This window comes from Anolis sagrei, chromosome 2, assembly GCF_037176765.1.
Source record: "Anolis sagrei isolate rAnoSag1 chromosome 2, rAnoSag1.mat, whole genome shotgun sequence".
Classification (NCBI taxonomy): domain Eukaryota; kingdom Metazoa; phylum Chordata; class Lepidosauria; order Squamata; family Dactyloidae; genus Anolis; species Anolis sagrei.
Window position 1 is genome coordinate 191,731,779 of NC_090022.1, and position 17,602 is coordinate 191,749,380.

Below are 17,602 nucleotides of genomic sequence, written 5' to 3' on the forward strand. Positions count from 1 at the left end.
AAGCCAAGAGAGTCAAAACAAAGACCCACCCAGAGGAAAAGTGTTCTTGCCATACATCAAGGGAACCACTGACCGCATAGGAAAGCTGATGAGGAAAAACAACATACAAACTATCTACAGACCCACCAAGAAATCTAGTTCCAATAGACCTCACTACTTCTGAGGATGCTTGCCATAGATGCAGGCGAAACGTCAGGAGAAAATGCCTCTAGAACATGGCAACATAGCCCGATAAAACCTACAACAACCCACGGATCCAGTTATGTTTCTTATGCTCTAATGCAGTGCTTCTCAACCTATGGGTCCCCAGATGTTTTGGCCTTCAACTCCCCGAAATCCTAACAGCTGGTAAACTGGCTGGGATTTTTGGGAGTGGTGGGCCAAATAACCTGGGTATCCACAGGTTGAGAACCACTGTCCTAATGTATCATTATGCTTAGCAGTATGTGCTAAGATGATGAGTAAATATACAGAGAGCTATTTTGGTGCATTAGATGCCTGGTATAAGCTTTAGAGTAGGGAGACTTGAGTCACACTCTCTCAGACTATAACAATCTGCTCTGAACACACACACATATACACAGTGCATTAGATGGATAGTTTCAGATTTAGATGTAGGCTTTGGGGAGCCAGAGTTACCCTGTCTCAGGCTATTGCCACTTCTGAATATATCTTGCCAAAACAAATGGCAAATTACACACTTCAAGACAGAAATTGGGAAGAGGAAACTGAGTGGGACTCTCACAGCATACCAGAGCTTTAGACATGGCTGTTTGCTTCTCCACTTTGGTGGCTCCTTTGCCCTTCCACACATAGATTTTCATCCCACCATGATCCAAAATGTAGCAGTCCTGAGGCACAAAGAAAGGAAACAGTTCAAAGCATTCCACAGCTTCTGATCGACTTCATAGCATGGGAAAAGGGATGAAAACTAGAAACCCTGAATTTCATCCTTATTATCAAAAAAGCTCCCAGTGGAGCAATAGGTTAAACCCTTGTGCCGGCAAGACTGTTGACCAAAAGGTTGGTGATTCGAATCTGGGGAGCAAGGGGAGCTCCTGTCTGTCAGCTCCAGCTTCCCATGTGGGGACATAAGAGAAGCCTCCCACAGGATGGTAAAACATCCCGTCGTCCCATGGGCAACATCCTTGCAGACGGCCAATTCTCTCACACCAGAAGCGACTTGCAGTTTCTCAAGTCATTCCTGACACACACAAAAAAACCAAAACTCTTAAGACAGATATTGAAGGTAAAGCCTGAGCCAGTTGAAATGGCATCAGATAAATGGATGGTGGGGTTATATTCTGTTCATAATTATCTTTTGCAGAGGAAGTCAATGGCAAACATGCTCTGAAGAAATGTTGATAGGTTTGCCTTAAAGTTACCAGAAAGGACATGAAGGCTAGAGCCCCCGGTGGCGCAGTGGGTTAGACCCCTGTGCTGGCAGGACTGAAGACCGATAGGTCGCAGGTTCGAATCCGGGGAGAGGTGGATGAGCTCCCTCTATCAGCTCCAGCTCCTCATGCGGGGACATGAGAGAAGCCTCCCACAAGGATGATAAAAACATCAAATCATCTGGGCATCCCCTGGGCAACATCCTTGCAGACGGCCAATTCTCTCACACCAGAAGCAACTTGCAGTTTCTCAAGTCACTCCTGACACGACAATAATAATGAAGGCTCACAACAGTAACTCAATTATAAGTACCATATATGCTCATGTATAAATCAACCTCCTGTATAAGATGAGAGCAGGTCTGAGAGCGAAAAATATGAATTTCTTTATGAGCTATGGATAAGTCTAGAGTCATTCCACAGAGAGGAGAAAGTATAATGACCTGTGGATAAACCAGCTCAATATTTTAGTGTCAGTATTTTTGACTAAAATGTCTAAACTAATATAGGAGTATATACTGTATAGTAGTTACTTCCACATGCTGCACAATACATTGAGGACTTTGAAAAGTCTGTGTTAATTCTACTTCAATTGCTGTACAAAAAATGTTTCAGTTACACTAAGGGGCTCTTGGCACATTGGCAAGGAGCCCTTTGATTGCTATCTTGGACATGGATTCTTCCAAAGAATCCCACCCACTGAAACTTAATGAGGGTGCTGAGAATTACCAGAGACCTCGTGCTGAATTACGGAATTGCATTCTTTTTTTCTGCATGGAGAATGGATCCAAAGCATAATTTACAAAACATGTATCTTGACAGATGGGAGTGTGCTTTGTGGATTTCAGCCAATATTTTCAGGAAAATGAAGTCAAAGTAAGAAATCGTGGGTGTAATCCATAAAGCCATCATTTTGTAGTACTCCCACAGAGTTTATCTTGATGTCACTGAGCAGTACATTGCAGCTAAGGAGCAACTGAAGAATTACATGGCTTCCAGATGCTATTGGGTCATTGTCCCTGACTCTACTGGCTATCCTGGCTGGAGCTAATAGGAATTGCAGTCAAACAACACCTGAAGAGCCACACATTTTGCTCCCATGAGCAAAGGATTATTGAAAACACATGTATACCACAACAGCTCTTTCCTCCCCATCTCAAATCTTGGGAAGTCTGATCTGGCCACAGTGATCCATACTCTGGTTACATCCCAAATAGATTACTGCACCGCGTTCTACGTGGGGCTGCCTTTGAAGACGGTTCGGAAACTTCAGCTAGTCCAATGGCCGGCAGCCAGATTACTAACCGGGGCGACATACAGGGAGCATACCACCCCCCTGCTCTGCCAGCTCCACTGGCTGCCGGCCCATCTCCGAGCCCAATTCAAAGTGCTGGTTTTGACCTATAGAGCTCTATACAGTTCTGGCCCAGCTTACTTGTCTGAATGTATCTACCCCTATATCCCACCTCGTAATCTAAGGTCATCTGGGGAGGCCCTGCTCTTGCTCCCGTCAGCAGCACAAATGCATCTGGCGGGGACGAAAGACAGGGCCTTCTCGGCTGTGGCCCCCCACCTATGGAACATGCTCCCAAATGAGGTAAGATCCGCTCCCTCCCTCCTGGCTTTTAGAAAAAAAATTAAAATCATGGCTCTGGGACCAGGCCTTCTGACAGTAGATGTACATAGCATTTTAGAGGGACATTGACTGGAACAGTGATTCAACTGATGAGACTGTTATATTGTTTTAATACTTGTTGAAGTATTGTTTAAATTGTGATTTATGTTTAATTGTGGTTTTACTATTGTAATTGTTTGTATTGGCATTGTATCGGTGCCCAACGTAAGGCATCGAATCTTGCCATTATTTATTTGTAAACTGCTTTGAGTTCCCCCAGGGGTGAGAAAGGCGGTATATAAATACTGTAAGTAAATAAATAAATAAATCTCAGGCTTACATCGTGGCTCAACATGTCCTGAATAAGAGGCCGCTGGGCTTCTTCTGTAACCTCCATTTTCCCTCCTGAATCTGAAACACTAGAAGAGAAAGGGGAAAGGGAGGTTGTTTAATTTTGTATGGTCAAGTTCAAGGAACGATGGCAAAATCTTCTTACAACAGTAGTCCTCACCCTGTGGGTCCCCGGGTGTTTTGGCCTATAATTCCCAGAAATCCCAGCCAGTTTACCAGCTGTTAGGATTTCTGGGAGTTGCAGGTCAAAACATCTGGGGACCCACAGGGTAAGACCCACTTCCTTACCATTTCTTCTAAAATTCCTCCAAATGTTTACTTGTGCATCTTCAAGTCTTTTTAGTGACTTGTTCATAATTCAATGATGACAGCAATAATAAGTATGGCGATTTGATTTTTGGGTTCTGTTTCAAACCTTGTTTTTCTTGTTCATGCCAACATGACAATTCTACGAGCCTATATCTCTGTACACTAGATCATTCTCAGAACTTGGGAAAGTCTAATGTTTGGACTATAACTCTCAATATCCTCAAGCCAGTGTGATCAAGACTGTGACATTATCATCCAAACAGCAAATTTTCCAAGCTTTTATCGCATCCCTGACATTATTGGCATCAATGGCAACTGCCACAGAGAAGTCCTCTCCACCCACCGATAGAGCGAGATTTGCATCTTCTGCTGCTGGTCCACCACCTCATCAGGAACGGCAGATTTGATGTGACTGGGCCTTTCTCCAAGTTCGCTCTCCAACACCTTCATTAAATCTGGACTGGCTTTTTCCTCATCGCCCTCCACGATGCCAATCTCAGCCCGACCTCCACGCTCCCTGTCACGAATATCCTTCGCAAGGAGCATCCCCTAAGAAAGAAGAAGGTGGCATTTGCAGCATTGGAACACGAGCCTTACGCCAAGCTGAAAACATTGATCAGTTGAAGCCAATGTTGTTCACAATGAGAGTTGAGCAGTAAACAGATAAAAGCTTCAAGCTGTAACTAATATGATGGGGATTGAACCTGGGACCATCTCTATGCACAGCGTGTCCTATACTACTGGCCCATCTCTTTTCAAGCATGTCTACAGTCAATTTGCCATATTTGTGGGTTTGACTTTTGCAGATGTTATTAATCATGGATTTGATTTAAATGGTTCCTCTAGGAATCTTTAGGGTCTAGAGAGACTATGTGGTTTGCTTCCTCAAAGACATAGGGCCCTTCCAGACAGGCTCTATATCCCAGGATCTGATCCCAGGTTTTCTGCTTTAAATTGGATTATATGAGCCCACATTGCCAGATAATCTGGGATAAATAGAAAACCTAGGATCAATTCCTGGGATATACGGCCTATCTAGAAGGGCCCTGAGAGAGTCCTTGAAAGACTTTTTTCCTCAAGCAATTTTTTTAAATTCATAATTTTCCACTTTCACTGAGGTTCTGGGCCCCTAACCCCAGAAGATGCACTGCCGCCCCGGGAAGCACAGAGGGTTAAACCACTGAGCTGCTAAGCTTGTTGACCGAAAGGTCGCAGGTTCGAATCCAGGGAGCGGCGTGAGCTTCCGCTGTCAGCCCCAGCTTCTGCCAACCTAGCAGTTTGAAAACATGCAAATGTGAGTACATACATACATACCGCTCTGGCAGGAAGGTAACGGTGCTCCATGCAGTCATGCCGGCCACATGACCTTGGAGGTGTCTACAGAGAACACTGACTCTTCGGCTTAGAAATGGAGATGAGCACCACCTCCCAGAGTCGGTCATGACTGGACTTAATGTCAAGGGGAAACCTTTACCTTTTAATTTCACACTTCTTGTTTTTGGTTAACCATCTGAGGGGCAGTCAATATAATCTAATTTACCCATGAGGAAGTATAGAAAATATCAATAAAAGTGATGAGCTGCTAATCCAAATAAATCGTGCTAAAAAACCCTCTGACGCCGTTAGCGTAAGTCAAAGTTATCTTGACCACACATAACAACACAACCAGAGACTCTATGCTCCTGTATATTGGTTTCTGGAGAACATGTTGGAGAAGATGTTACTTTGCTCTGGAATGTTGTAAGTTATTAGGGTTGTATGGCCATGTTCCAGAAGCATTCTTCATGACGTTTCACCTGTATCTATGACAGGCATCCTCAGACGTTGTGAGGACGCTGTTGGAAACTAGGAAAATGGAGTTTATATATCTGTGGGACCCCATTTTCCTAGTTTCCAACAGACCTCACAACCTCGAAGGATGCCTGTCATAGATGCAGGTGAAATGTCAGGAGATAATGCTTCTAGAACATGGCCATACAGCCCAAAAAACTCACAGCAACCCAGTGATTCCTGCCATGAAAGCCTTCGACAATACATTATTTCACTCTCTTCCTCCTCTTGAGCTTCCTTATCTAGAAGGGAAGTGTGGGAACAGAATGTTGTAGGGACGAGTCTCTAATCTGATCCATTAGGGCTCTTTCAACACTCTAAGATTTATTGGAGAAACTTTGCACTTCTACAGAAAGAAGCCCTTCTCTATGGCAAATAGTAAGGAAGACTAGGATATGGGACAATGAAAAGGATTAGAACTTTTTTATAAAGTAAAGAAAATGGCATCCAACTACTCCCATGTTCTACAGAGAACACAAAAACTCAAGGGAGTTGTGCACATACACATAAACAGTGCCTTGGCCCTCAGCTGAACCCGCACCTTCATACGTTCCTGCTTGTTGCTCTCGGGCCCATTCCACTGAATGATGACTTTGCCCAGATCCAGCAGGAACACATCACCATTGTTGAAGCTTTCCCAGCTCATCTCCACCTACAGAGGTTGGAGGTGCAAGATCGGATGTAAACAGAAAAAAGATAAGCAGTGAAAGGCTTGGAAGCAACCAGGGTCAGGTCAAGGGTTTCAGACAGTCATCCTTCACTCTCTCCAGAAGAACATTGTCTGGTGAGGTGAGAAGACAGAGGGCTAGGTTCAAGCTCACCTCCGCAGCTGTGACGTTCCTCTTGCCTTTGACATGCAGCAGCCGCTTGACATTGTAAGTATTAGTCTCCACGTGGTTCAGTCCAGAGGCAACACCCCCTTTCTTGTAGCTGTTTCGATGCAAGGAGAGGAGAGGACATGAGAGCCGGACAAAATGGGCAACTTTGTGCTACTAGAATGGAGGGTACATTTACACTGTAGAATTAGTGCAGTTTGACAGTGCTCTAACTGCTATGGCTCAATGCCATGGAATCCTGGGAGCTGTAGTTGGTGAGGCACCAGCACTCTTTGACACAGAAGGCTATAAACCTTTATGACTACGAACCTCACCACATTAGAGCAGCGTTTCTCAACTGGGGGTCGGGACCCCTGGAGGGGTCACCAGGGGGTGTCAGAGGGGTCAGCAAAGACCATCAGAAAACACAGTATTTTCTGTTGGTCTTGGGGATTCTGTGTGGGAAGCTTAGCCCAATTCTATCGTTAGTTGGGTTCAAAATGCTCTTTGATTGTAGGTGAACTATAAATTACAGTAACTACAACTTCCAAATGTCAAGGTCTATTTTCCCCAAAAATGACCAATGTTCACATTTGGGCATATTGAGTATTTGTGTCTAGTTTGGCTCAGATCCATCATTGTTTTGAGTCCACAGTGCTCTCTGGAGGTAGGTGAACTACAACTCCAAAACTCAAGGTCAGTGTCCACTAATGTCCTTCCAGTCTTTTATGGTGGTCATGGGAGTTCTGTGTGCCAAGTTTGGTTCAATTCCATCGTTGGTGATGTTCAAAATGCTCTTTGATTGCAAGTGAACTATAAATCCCAGCAATTACAACTCCCAAATGACACAATCAATCCCTAACCCCACCAGTATTCAAATTTGGGAGTATGGGGTATTTGTGCCAAATTTTGTGCATTGAATGAAAATTTATCTTGCATATCACATATTTACATTACGATTCATAACAGTAGCAAAATTACAGTTATGAAGTAGCAACGAAAATAGTTTTATGTTGGGAGTCAACACAACATGGGGAACTATATTAAGGGGTCATGATATTAGAAGGGTTGAGAACCACTGCACTAGAGTATGGATCCAGTTTAAATCCAATTCTGGGGTTCCTAGTTTACTGCAATCAGATTTAAAGTGGATCTGTGCTCAATTGTGATGAGGTCCTCCTAAAACTGCATAGTATTGAGCCATCCTGTATACAAACTGCATTAATTTCATAGTTTAGATGCCTAGATTCACAAGGGGGTTTCAGAGGGGTCACCAAAGACCATCAGAAAACACGTATTTGTGATGGTCTTAGGAGCCCCTTTGGCAGAGAAGGGTGAAGATCTGTCTGTCCTTCTCTTCCTTTTGGGAAACAGACTTCGAACCCTCTCACCAAAAGCCCTCCCCTGCTGTGATTGGCCGGCTTCTCCAAGCGATGAGGGAAGAGCAGGTGTGCTCAGCACATGGCAGTGTGGCGCGCATGTGCAGATGAGAGAAAGTGTGCAAGGCTGGAGGGAGGATCACGTCCCTTCAAAGCAGGGGGGGAAAGTGCCCTTTGATTGTAGGTTAACTATAGATCCTAGCAACTACCAAATGACCAAGTCAATCCCCCTCAACCCCACCAGTATCCAAATTTGGACATATCAGGTATTTGTGCCAAATTAAAACCAGTGATATCAGATATTTACATTACGATTAATAACAGTAGCAAAATTACAGATATGAAGTAGCAACAAAAATAATTTTATGGTTGGGGGTCACCACAACATGAGGAAAATTGAAAAACCACTGCCCTTAAGGAATAAATTTCAGGCTTCAGGGAATCACTGATTATATTTACTGCTAAAGAAAAAAATGTCTTTCTGTCATAATGTTTCCACGATTGTAGAAGCCCAAGTTCTGGGGAACCCTGGATGAAAAATCACGACTTAATAAGCATAGAAAATAACACCCTATAGGCCACTAGATCCTCAACAGAGGTTTTGTGCTCTATCGCCATCTGGTGGTTTTGTGCTCTATTGCCATCTAGTGGATTTGTGCTCTATTGCCATCTAGTGGATTTGTGCTCTATCGCCATCTGGTGGTTTTGTGCTCTATCGCCATCTAGTGGTTTTGTGCTCTATTGCCATCTAGTGGATTTGTGCTTTACTGCCATCTAGTGCTGGTACAGGAGAATGCAGACAGAAGGCATAGTGGGCACCTTCCTTCTTGTCCCAATTTTCTTTAACAAAAGAGCTCATACCTTCTGACATTTCACAAAGGAAACTCACAGTGTCTCTTTTTAGGATCATTTGGCAAGCCCACTGCTTTGCGATTACCCCCTGAAAATGGGTCTAAAACTAGATTGTCAGATTGTATTAGTCACCAGCTTGACCTGGTGGCAGACGTTGTCCGTTTCAGGGGTCCTTTGCCAGAAATAAAGAAGAAACCAAAAAAAAAAAAAAAAAGGAAAGAGAGAAGCAAAAGGGGAAGGCTCACTGGAGCATATATAGAAGTGAAGTAGACTCTTAGACATTTATCATTGTGTTTCTGTTGCCAAAGAGGTGGGAGGATAGGTGTGTGAGATGCTCCAGCTGTCCATAGATGAAAATTGGGCCAAGCAACATCAGAGTGAGGCCAATATGGCAAAAGGTACTCATGAGGAAGTACAGAACAAGTAAGAAGAGGCTGTAATAGATGGTTTTTGTCTACTGGGAAGGGCAAGGATATTCCCCCCTTTTTTCCTTTCCTCCCTACCGAGGGCCCTTCCACACAGCCCTATATTCCAGAATATAAAGTCAGAAAATCCCATATTATCTGAGTGTGGACTCAGATAACCCAGTTCAAAGCTGATATTGTGGGATTTTCCCCTTGAGATTCTGGGATAGAGGGCTGTGTGGAAGGGACCAGAGTGAACTTGGTGTAAACTGCCTTTGTACTTTGTACTTAGGCTGGATCTACACTGCCCTATATCTCAGGATCTGATCCCAGATTATCTGGGAGTGTAGACTCAGGGCCCTTCCACACAGCCATATAACCCAGAATATCAAGGCAGATAATCCACAATATCTGCTTTGAACTGGGTTATCTGCCATATAATCCACTTCAATGTGAATTTTATACAGCTGTATAGAAGGGGCCTCATATAATCCAGTTCAAAACAGATAATGAATCTAAATTGTCCTTAACAAATTGGGACGATGGAAAATATGGATGTTCTGCCTTATGTGCCAAATCCTTAATAGTAAATTGTTCTTAGCCTCATCACTGCTATATGATATTTGCACCTTACTCATTAGCTCTAATGTTGTGGCACTAGTCTGCCCATCCACCACGAGACAATGAATTTCGCTATTGGTTGTTGGTTTTGATTTTTGTTTTATATACTGTTTAATGTTGTTTTATTTGGTTATATTGTTTTTCGTTATTATTTTATTGATATGCATTTTAATGTGTTTTAACTGTTCTGTTGGGCCTGGCCCCATGTAAGCTGCCCCTTTGGGTAGATGGGCGTGGGGTATAGAAATAAAGTTGTTGTTGTTGTTGTTGTTGTTAATATTATTATTATTATTATTATTATTTGAAACACAACAAGATGAGTCCACAGCAGACAAGATCACTCTGCTGGCTGTTGTATTGGATCACACGTCGGACACTTCCCAAGTGTCTAGGACTGTGTGATGTATCGGCGAATGATGCATGCAGATCCCAGTAAGGTGGCCTTCTGCAGCTGGCAGATGGTAATCTTGTCAGCGCTGATTATGTTTAAGTGCAAGCCAAGGTCTTTAGGCACTGCACCCAGTGTGCCAATCACCAATGGGACCACCTTTACTGGCTTGTGCCGGAGTCTTTGCAGTTCAATCTTTAAATCCCCATATCGTGTCAGCTTTTCCAGTTGTTTCTCTTTAATCCTGCTGTCACCTAGGATTGCAACATCGACGATCCATACTTTGTTTTTTAACACAATAATGAGGTCAGGAGTCTGTCTGAATTCTGTCTGAATTCTGAAGTCCCAGAGTAGTTCGACATGTTCATTTTCTGTAACTTTTTCAGGTTTGTGATCCCACCAGTTCTTTGCAGGCAAATGGTGTTTGTGGCACAGGTTCCAATGAATCATCTGAGCAATAGTGTTATGTCTCTGCTTGTAGTCTGTCTGTGCGATCTTCTTGCATACTCAGTCCACACTCAGATATCGTGGGCTTTTCTGCCTTGATATTCTGGGATATAGGGCTGTGTGGAAGGGCCCTAAGTCCACACTGCCATATATTCCTGTTCAAAGCAGATACTGTGGGATTTTATTCAGCTGTGTGGAAGGGGCCTTGGTAAAGGGTTTTATAACAGATTTTAAGAAATCAAACACACTGCAAATGGATCATCATGCATCAGCTTTAAAGTGTCTATGAGGTGAATGCAACTATTTTAGTCTATTTTGACAAGCTCTGGGTCTACTTTTTTATGAGCAACCTATGGAGATCCACACAGAGGATTCGGGGACATATTCTGGTATATTACACTATACAACATTATTTTGTTCCTGGGTTAAAATGTCATTTCCTAATTGGTTCTATCATAAGAACATGGAAAAAGTTTATTAAACTGCAAAAACTTTGTTCTTTCGGGACATCCTGCAGCTCATTTTGCTATAGTTTTTCAATGAATATCTCATTGAGTCTCAACCAATTCAACATAGTTTGTTGCAGCCGGAAAAAATGAAGTTTCTGTAGTAGAACAACTACATTCAAAGTGCGTACTACACAATTAAACAGGAAATAACACTTTCAAAATATTTCAAATGTTGTTACGTTTTGCTTGAGGCACACCTCCAAAGGCCTTAAAACACACCCAGAACTTTTGTGAAGCAACGAGTTCCAGGGAAAGATGGATAATAGGGAGCCAATTTGTGTTTTGGGAAAACATGCCTATCTTTAGCAACATTTTCTCTGTGGAACTCTTGACAGATTTCTGATGAACCTGAGGGTTCCTAGAAAACAATTGAAATAGTCTTATGTAATTACGAGGACTTGCGTGTATGCCTGCGCTACATGATACAAACTGCTTTTGAGGACAAACAGATTTGTGATAACAGCCTTGCATTATTTATCATGATGTATTGACAAGCAATCTGAAACGATCTTATAATGCGCTCGGTCTGTAACAGTGTAAGCCTTTTTAGGAATCCTCTCCCAACCACTCGTGCTCTGCTGATCCAGAACTACATCTGTTGGAGAATTCACCTCCCATGCGACTGCCTGTCTGTTTTTATGACCCCCAATTACATTTGCATGTCCTGCTTCTCCATGGCGTACGTGACTAAAGGCCATGCTCCATCTCCTTTGAAATAGGAGAATTATAAGTTGTTTTGTACTGGGTTGCTGTGAGTTTTCTGGGCTGTATGGCCATGTTCCAGAAGCATTCTCTCCTGACGTTTCATCCACATCTATGGCAGGCATCCTCAGAAGTTGTGAAGTCTGTTGGAAGCTAGGCGAGTGGGGTTTATATATCTGTGGACTATCCAAGGTATGAGAAAGAACTCGTGCCTGCTTGAGGCAGGTGTGAATGCTGCAATTGGCCACCTTGATTAGCATTGAATGGCCTTGCAGCTTCAAAGTGTGGCTGCTTCCTGCCTTGACGATTCCTTTTGTTGGGAGGTGATAATTTCCTGTCTGGAATTCCCTTGTTTTCTGAGTGTTGTTCTTTATTAACTATCCTGATTTCAGAAATTTTTAATACGCATTTTTCTCCCGCTCCCATCTCTGTCGTGTCAACCCATTCTCTTTCTACCTCTCACCAGGCATGTAGCCGGGGGGGGGGGGGGGGGGGGTGAGGGCTGAAGCCCGTCAAGACCACCGAAATTCTCATGGTGGTCCGCGAGAAGGCCTTACTGGTACATTATTTGAACTGTTATGTTTATTCATATCATGATCTGATCACCATGCTCCATATATTCCATATGCATGGGGTATTGGGGTAACGATACAAAAGGTTTGCTAGGGTAGACCTTACTCAGACTCAGCCCCCCCCCCCCCGAATCAAACTCAGCTCCCCCCAAATCAAAATCCTGGCTACAGGCCTGCCTCTCGCCCAGATGTTTTGTCCTAGCAACGCTTACCTATCCCAAATTCCTTCACTCTTTCTCCTTTTTGCTCCTTCTTGCTCTCTCCTCCTTTTTCTTTAACACATTCTAACTTCTTCCCTGTGAAATGAATTTTACATTTGCTGGGCCCCACATCAGTCCTCAGTGAGTGTGTGTTAATACCTTCGTGTTTGTTTTACCCTTTTGCATGATGATCTAGTTGACCAGGTGAGATTTCTCTGCTTTTGGTTCACTGTGGACCCTTCCACACAACCATTTAACCCAGAATATCAAGGGAGGAATTCCCACAATATCTGCTTTGAACTGGAGTATATGGCAGTGTGGACTCAGATAACCCAGTTCAAAGCAGATATCGTGGGATTGCCTGCCTTGATATTCTGGGTTATATGGCTGTGTGGTAGGGCCCCATTTCAGAGGACATCCTATTTTAATCCTCATTTTATTGGACTTACAATATATCTTCTACCTGGAATTGATCTACCTAAACAGGTTGAGCCTGTGTGATGACTTACACAAGGTTTTGTAAGTAAAATTCTTTAAATCCCATCAATTTAGCTGATATTGTTTAATTTTGGTCTCTGCTACTTGCTATTTTTTTAATCAGTGGGAGAAAGCGGGGATACTGGAACATTTTAAAGCTTATTCTATATAGTCTACCATAGTCTTTGTTTACTCTGCTAATTTATGCCAAATAAAGAGAGCGTATTTTGATTCAAACGAATAAAAGGCAACTTTGGTCAAAGAGCCAGATATATTGTTGAAAGTTTTCATGGCTGGAATCACTGGGTTGCTGTGAGTTTTTCGGGCTGTATGGCCATGTTCCAGTAGCATTTTCTCCTGACATTTCCCCTGCATCCGTGGCTGGGATCTTCAGAGGTTCTGTTGGCAGTGAGGCAAGTGGAGTCTCTCTCTCTCTCTCTCTCTCTCTCTCTCTCTATATATATATCTTTTGCCACATTGACCCCACTCTCATGTTGCTTATACAAATGTGTCCTATTCTTCATAGTGTTTCCATAACAGATTAGTAACTGGAAGCCTTTGGGCAGAGGCTAGACAGCCATCTGTGAATAAGGCTGAAGTTCTCATTTCCAGCATGGAGCAGGAAAGTTCAATATAGTCTCCTCCAAATCCATGGTCCTGTGAATCTCCCCAACATCTCCAGTGTTAGAATTTGACGTGACATCTCTGTGTGTTTCCCTTTTCTTCTGAGTTTTCTTTTGCCCCATACTCACATGACACCTTGCTTGAAGTAACCCTTGAATTGCTCAGACTCATAGCCCTGCACTTCTCGGTGTTGTACTGGGACTCCTCCAAGGTAGTCATCCAGCTGGGTGGTGTAGATGGCAGCGCAGCCCTGCTCATCTTTTGATGAGTGTTTCCCAATCCAGTAGTGGACATCGTAGGACATGGCAGTGCCTGATTTACGGGTCTAAGAGAAGGACAAAGATCAGGAGAGAAAGGAAGATAGATTGAGGAAAAAACTCAGTGGAGTTTAAGGATAGTGTGGGCTAGTGGCTTCAGGTCCCTTCTACACGGTCATAAAAATCCAGATTATCTGCTTTGAACTGGATTATATGGCAGTGTAGACACATATAATCCACTTCAAAGCAGATAATGTGGATTATCTGCTTTGATAATCTCGATTATATGGTAGTGTAGATGGGGCCTCAGTGGGACAGTGAATCTGCTCCATGTTTTAGTGCAAACTTTAAAGGACATATTGAAGGTGCTGAACCTGACTCCAAAACAGGTTGAATGCCTGAATCCATTCAGGCTGAAACCCAGAGTATAGCCACTACTCTTATACTGACCTTAATCAATAGCTAAGGATGTCAAAAACACCCAGTTACTTCCATGTTGTTGTTATTAATGGCCATCAGTGATTTGTTTTGTTTTGTTTTTCCATATCAGGTGCAACTTGAGAAACTGCAAGTCGCTTCTGGTGTGAGAGAATTGGCCATCTGCAAGGAGTTGCCCAAGGGACACCCAGATGTTTTACCATCCTGTGGGAGGTTTCTCTCATGTCCCTGCATGAGAAGCTGGAGCTGACAGATGGGAGCTCACCCCGCTCCCCAGATTTGAACTACCGACTTTTCGGTCAGCAGTCCTGCTGGCACAAGTGTTTAACTCATTGCACCACCGGGGGCTTGAGCAGTAGCTAGTTAACTCAACAGTTGTCACACTCAGGTATGTACAGGGCTATTTGTATACACCATGTCACATCTTTTACTGCACCCCGTGGATCATATTCTAGTGGAGATACTGATCCTGGAAGCCTAGGTAAGTTGTGAGAATTATAGAATAACTATTAGCTTTGCTGAGAATGTAGTAGATGTCACAGAAGCTGTAGCACCACCCTACCTTTTGCCTAATTTCCTGCCACACAAATGGACTCGATCCTCATTTTGTTAATGTGTAGGTCACTGGGAAAATCTTGAGTGTTTCCTGTCATGCTCCCTAAAATAGGAACTGTAGTAATCAATTCTACATCATCCAAAAGGATTAATTCAAACTTAGGAAAGTAATTGGGGGGGGGGGGGGAGCAGGGACAAATCATGTCAAACTGTTGAATCACGAAAGCAGCAGAAATCTCCAACAGAACACGTTTTTCAGGGACTTACTGAGAGAAGAACATAGCAATCCCCTTCATAGAAGCTGCCATGGGCTTTTGGACGTACCAGTACTAGATCCATTTTCTGCAAAGAAGAAACATACAAGTAAAACAATCGTCAGAGTAAACTCACTGACTTAATTGACTGCCAGTCCCAGCTAGAGCTGGTGTTGCCAATCTCTGATTTGCGGTGACACTTTCCTAGTGTTTTCATGACAAGGTTTATTCAGAGGAACGTTTGCCCTTGACCTCCTCTGAGGCTGAGTGAGAGTAACTTGTCTAAGGGCATCCATAAGTTTTCATGGCAGAGCAAGGATTAAAACCCTGGTCTTCCAGAATCATAGCCCAATATTCAGATCACTGCACCATGGATGTTAAGAGTAGACACACGAAGCCAAACATTCCCACTCTAGCTTTAAGACTTCTATTGGTAATACCAATGGACATACTTGGGACTAGATGGACCATCTGGTTTAGAGGTTACCAGACTTTGGTCCTCCGGGTGTTTTGGACTACAACTCCTACAATTCCTAAAGCTCGCTGGGATTTCTGTGAGCTGAAGTCCAAAACACCTGGAGGACCAAAAGTTGGGAATCACTGTAAGTTGCAAAGCACCTCTTCTAGCCCTCCCCATCATCTACTATTTACTTATTTACCACATTTGTACCCCGCCCTTCTCAACTCCGAGGAGAACTCAGAGTGGCCTCACATCTCGGCAACAATTCAGTGCCTTAAAAATCATACAATTGATAAACATTTAGTTTAAAAAACAAAGAATTTAAAACATCTAAAGCAATTACATCAATTATTAATTTCATAATCTTAGGTCATAATCCAGGGTCATTCCAGTTGTCACTGCATAGATTCTATATTCATTTATTGCACTGCAGTTATTCTCCAAAAGCTTGGTCTTGTAGCCATGTTTTTACTTTCTTTATGAAGTCTAGGAGGGAAGGAGCTGATCAAATATCACTGGGGAGGAAGTTCCATAGTAAGAAGGCCCTATCTCTTGTCCCCACCAACTGCGCCTGAGAAGCAGGTGAGACTGAGAACAGGGCCTCCTCAAAGATCGTATTCTCTGCAATGGTTCATAAAGGGGAATACGTTCAGACAGAAAAGCTGAGCCAGAACCGTTTAGGGCTTTATAGACTAAAACCAGCACATTAATTGTGGTGATTGGAAACCACTACTCTAGTTGAATTGACATTAAGACACTGTACTAACTCCAATTGTTAATCTCAACTAGAACAGACACATTAAACCAATAGGGCTTGCATAAACGTGGGGTTTCAAAGTTCCAAACAATCAGTGGAGGCACCCTAGATGGGACTAACAATTGGACATCACCCACTAAAAAGCAACACCTTTTTGTTAGACCCAGGAAGTGCAAAAATAGCCATTGGAGGGGAAGGGGAATCCATAGAGCTCCTCAACCTTGAAAAGTAGGGTACACTTGCTGAAATTACCACTTCCGCACAACTATGAAAGGTGCAGGAGGTGTTATCAATTAATTCTGTAAGTTAAAGTCTATAAATTAATTCTTACAGCACAATCCATAAAGCACAAGTCCATATGTATTTTATAATTTTTGCTGTTGTAAGAGCCAGTATAGTGTATAGAGGTTTGGGTCTTGGAACAGGAAGAAAGGGCTCGAATCTTTGTTTAGCCATAAAAACCTTGCCATCAGGCACACTACGATATCTCAGAACATAGTGTGAATTATTTTTAGACATGCTCAAAGTTAGCAGTTAGGAATAAGTAAAGAGATGGTGACACCTGGCCCTGACATAGCTTGAGAGAAGAGGAAAGCAGCTTTCAGTTTAGCATAGTGAAAAATGCATTTAGCGTACCTCAATCCTCCAGATGATCAGTCCAGGTGTGTTCGTAACAGCTTTGAAGGCACTGGTCAGAGCCATGGCAGCTTCCAGATTTTGAATATTCAACAATACCTGCCAAAGCCAGAAGAAACAGCCCAGGGAAGAAATTCAAGAAACAACATACAGGTAACAAAGTTTGAAACACAATCCAAAATATTTTGCCTTGGGTGCTAATCTCACAAACTCTTCCAGTGGAGGCATCCACAAAATGTTGTTTTTAAATGCTGTTGCCTTATTTATCAAGTTGCCCCCTGATATCTTTTATGACTACATCTGCAGATATGTGTGGCTTCTTCTGATTCGCCCAATGTTTCTAAAAAGTCCATACATTCCTATTGTGTTTCATTTTTTTGTGAATCGAGACATTATTCTTCCATTGGGAGATACTCTCATTGTTTGCATTTTGATAAAGGAAGGTAGCCAGTTCTCAGTAACATGGATACCTGTAAAGAAAGCACATCCCTTCAAAGGCACACAGTCTATCTTCTATGTGTGAATAGTGACCAACACTCACATACAAGGTTTCTACAGCAAACCATATATTGTATCTAGTATACACACAGCGATACACTGGAATAGGTACTCCTTCCTTCCTATGAGGAAAAGCCTGCATATTTGTCAGCTTCCACTAGTCATAATGAGAAGGACTTTTGCTATTGCAGGATTTTTTTGGACCATAACTCGCAGAATCCCCCAGCCAGCATCTCCTCTCTCTCAAAGCTCCCTAAA

The 17,602-nt window shown here is 42.9% G+C and overlaps 1 protein-coding gene across 2 annotated transcripts in view; it reads right to left on the reverse strand.

Moving 5' to 3' along the window:
* AVIL (advillin) overlaps positions 1–17,602 on the reverse strand; it is a 42,880-nt gene that overhangs the window by 21,515 nt on the left and 3,763 nt on the right. For both annotated transcript variants that reach the window (XM_060762818.2, XM_067464283.1), the window contains exons 2-9: positions 16,847–16,945; positions 15,007–15,081; positions 13,618–13,814; positions 6,321–6,429; positions 6,041–6,151; positions 4,013–4,218; positions 3,350–3,428; positions 753–851 (exon numbers count right to left, since the gene is read on the reverse strand). In XM_060762818.2, the coding sequence (XP_060618801.2) occupies positions 753–851; positions 3,350–3,428; positions 4,013–4,218; positions 6,041–6,151; positions 6,321–6,429; positions 13,618–13,814; positions 15,007–15,081; positions 16,847–16,912 (942 nt within the window). In that variant the 5' untranslated portion in view covers positions 16,913–16,945. The remainder of the gene's footprint in view (positions 1–752; positions 852–3,349; positions 3,429–4,012; positions 4,219–6,040; positions 6,152–6,320; positions 6,430–13,617; positions 13,815–15,006; positions 15,082–16,846; positions 16,946–17,602) is intronic.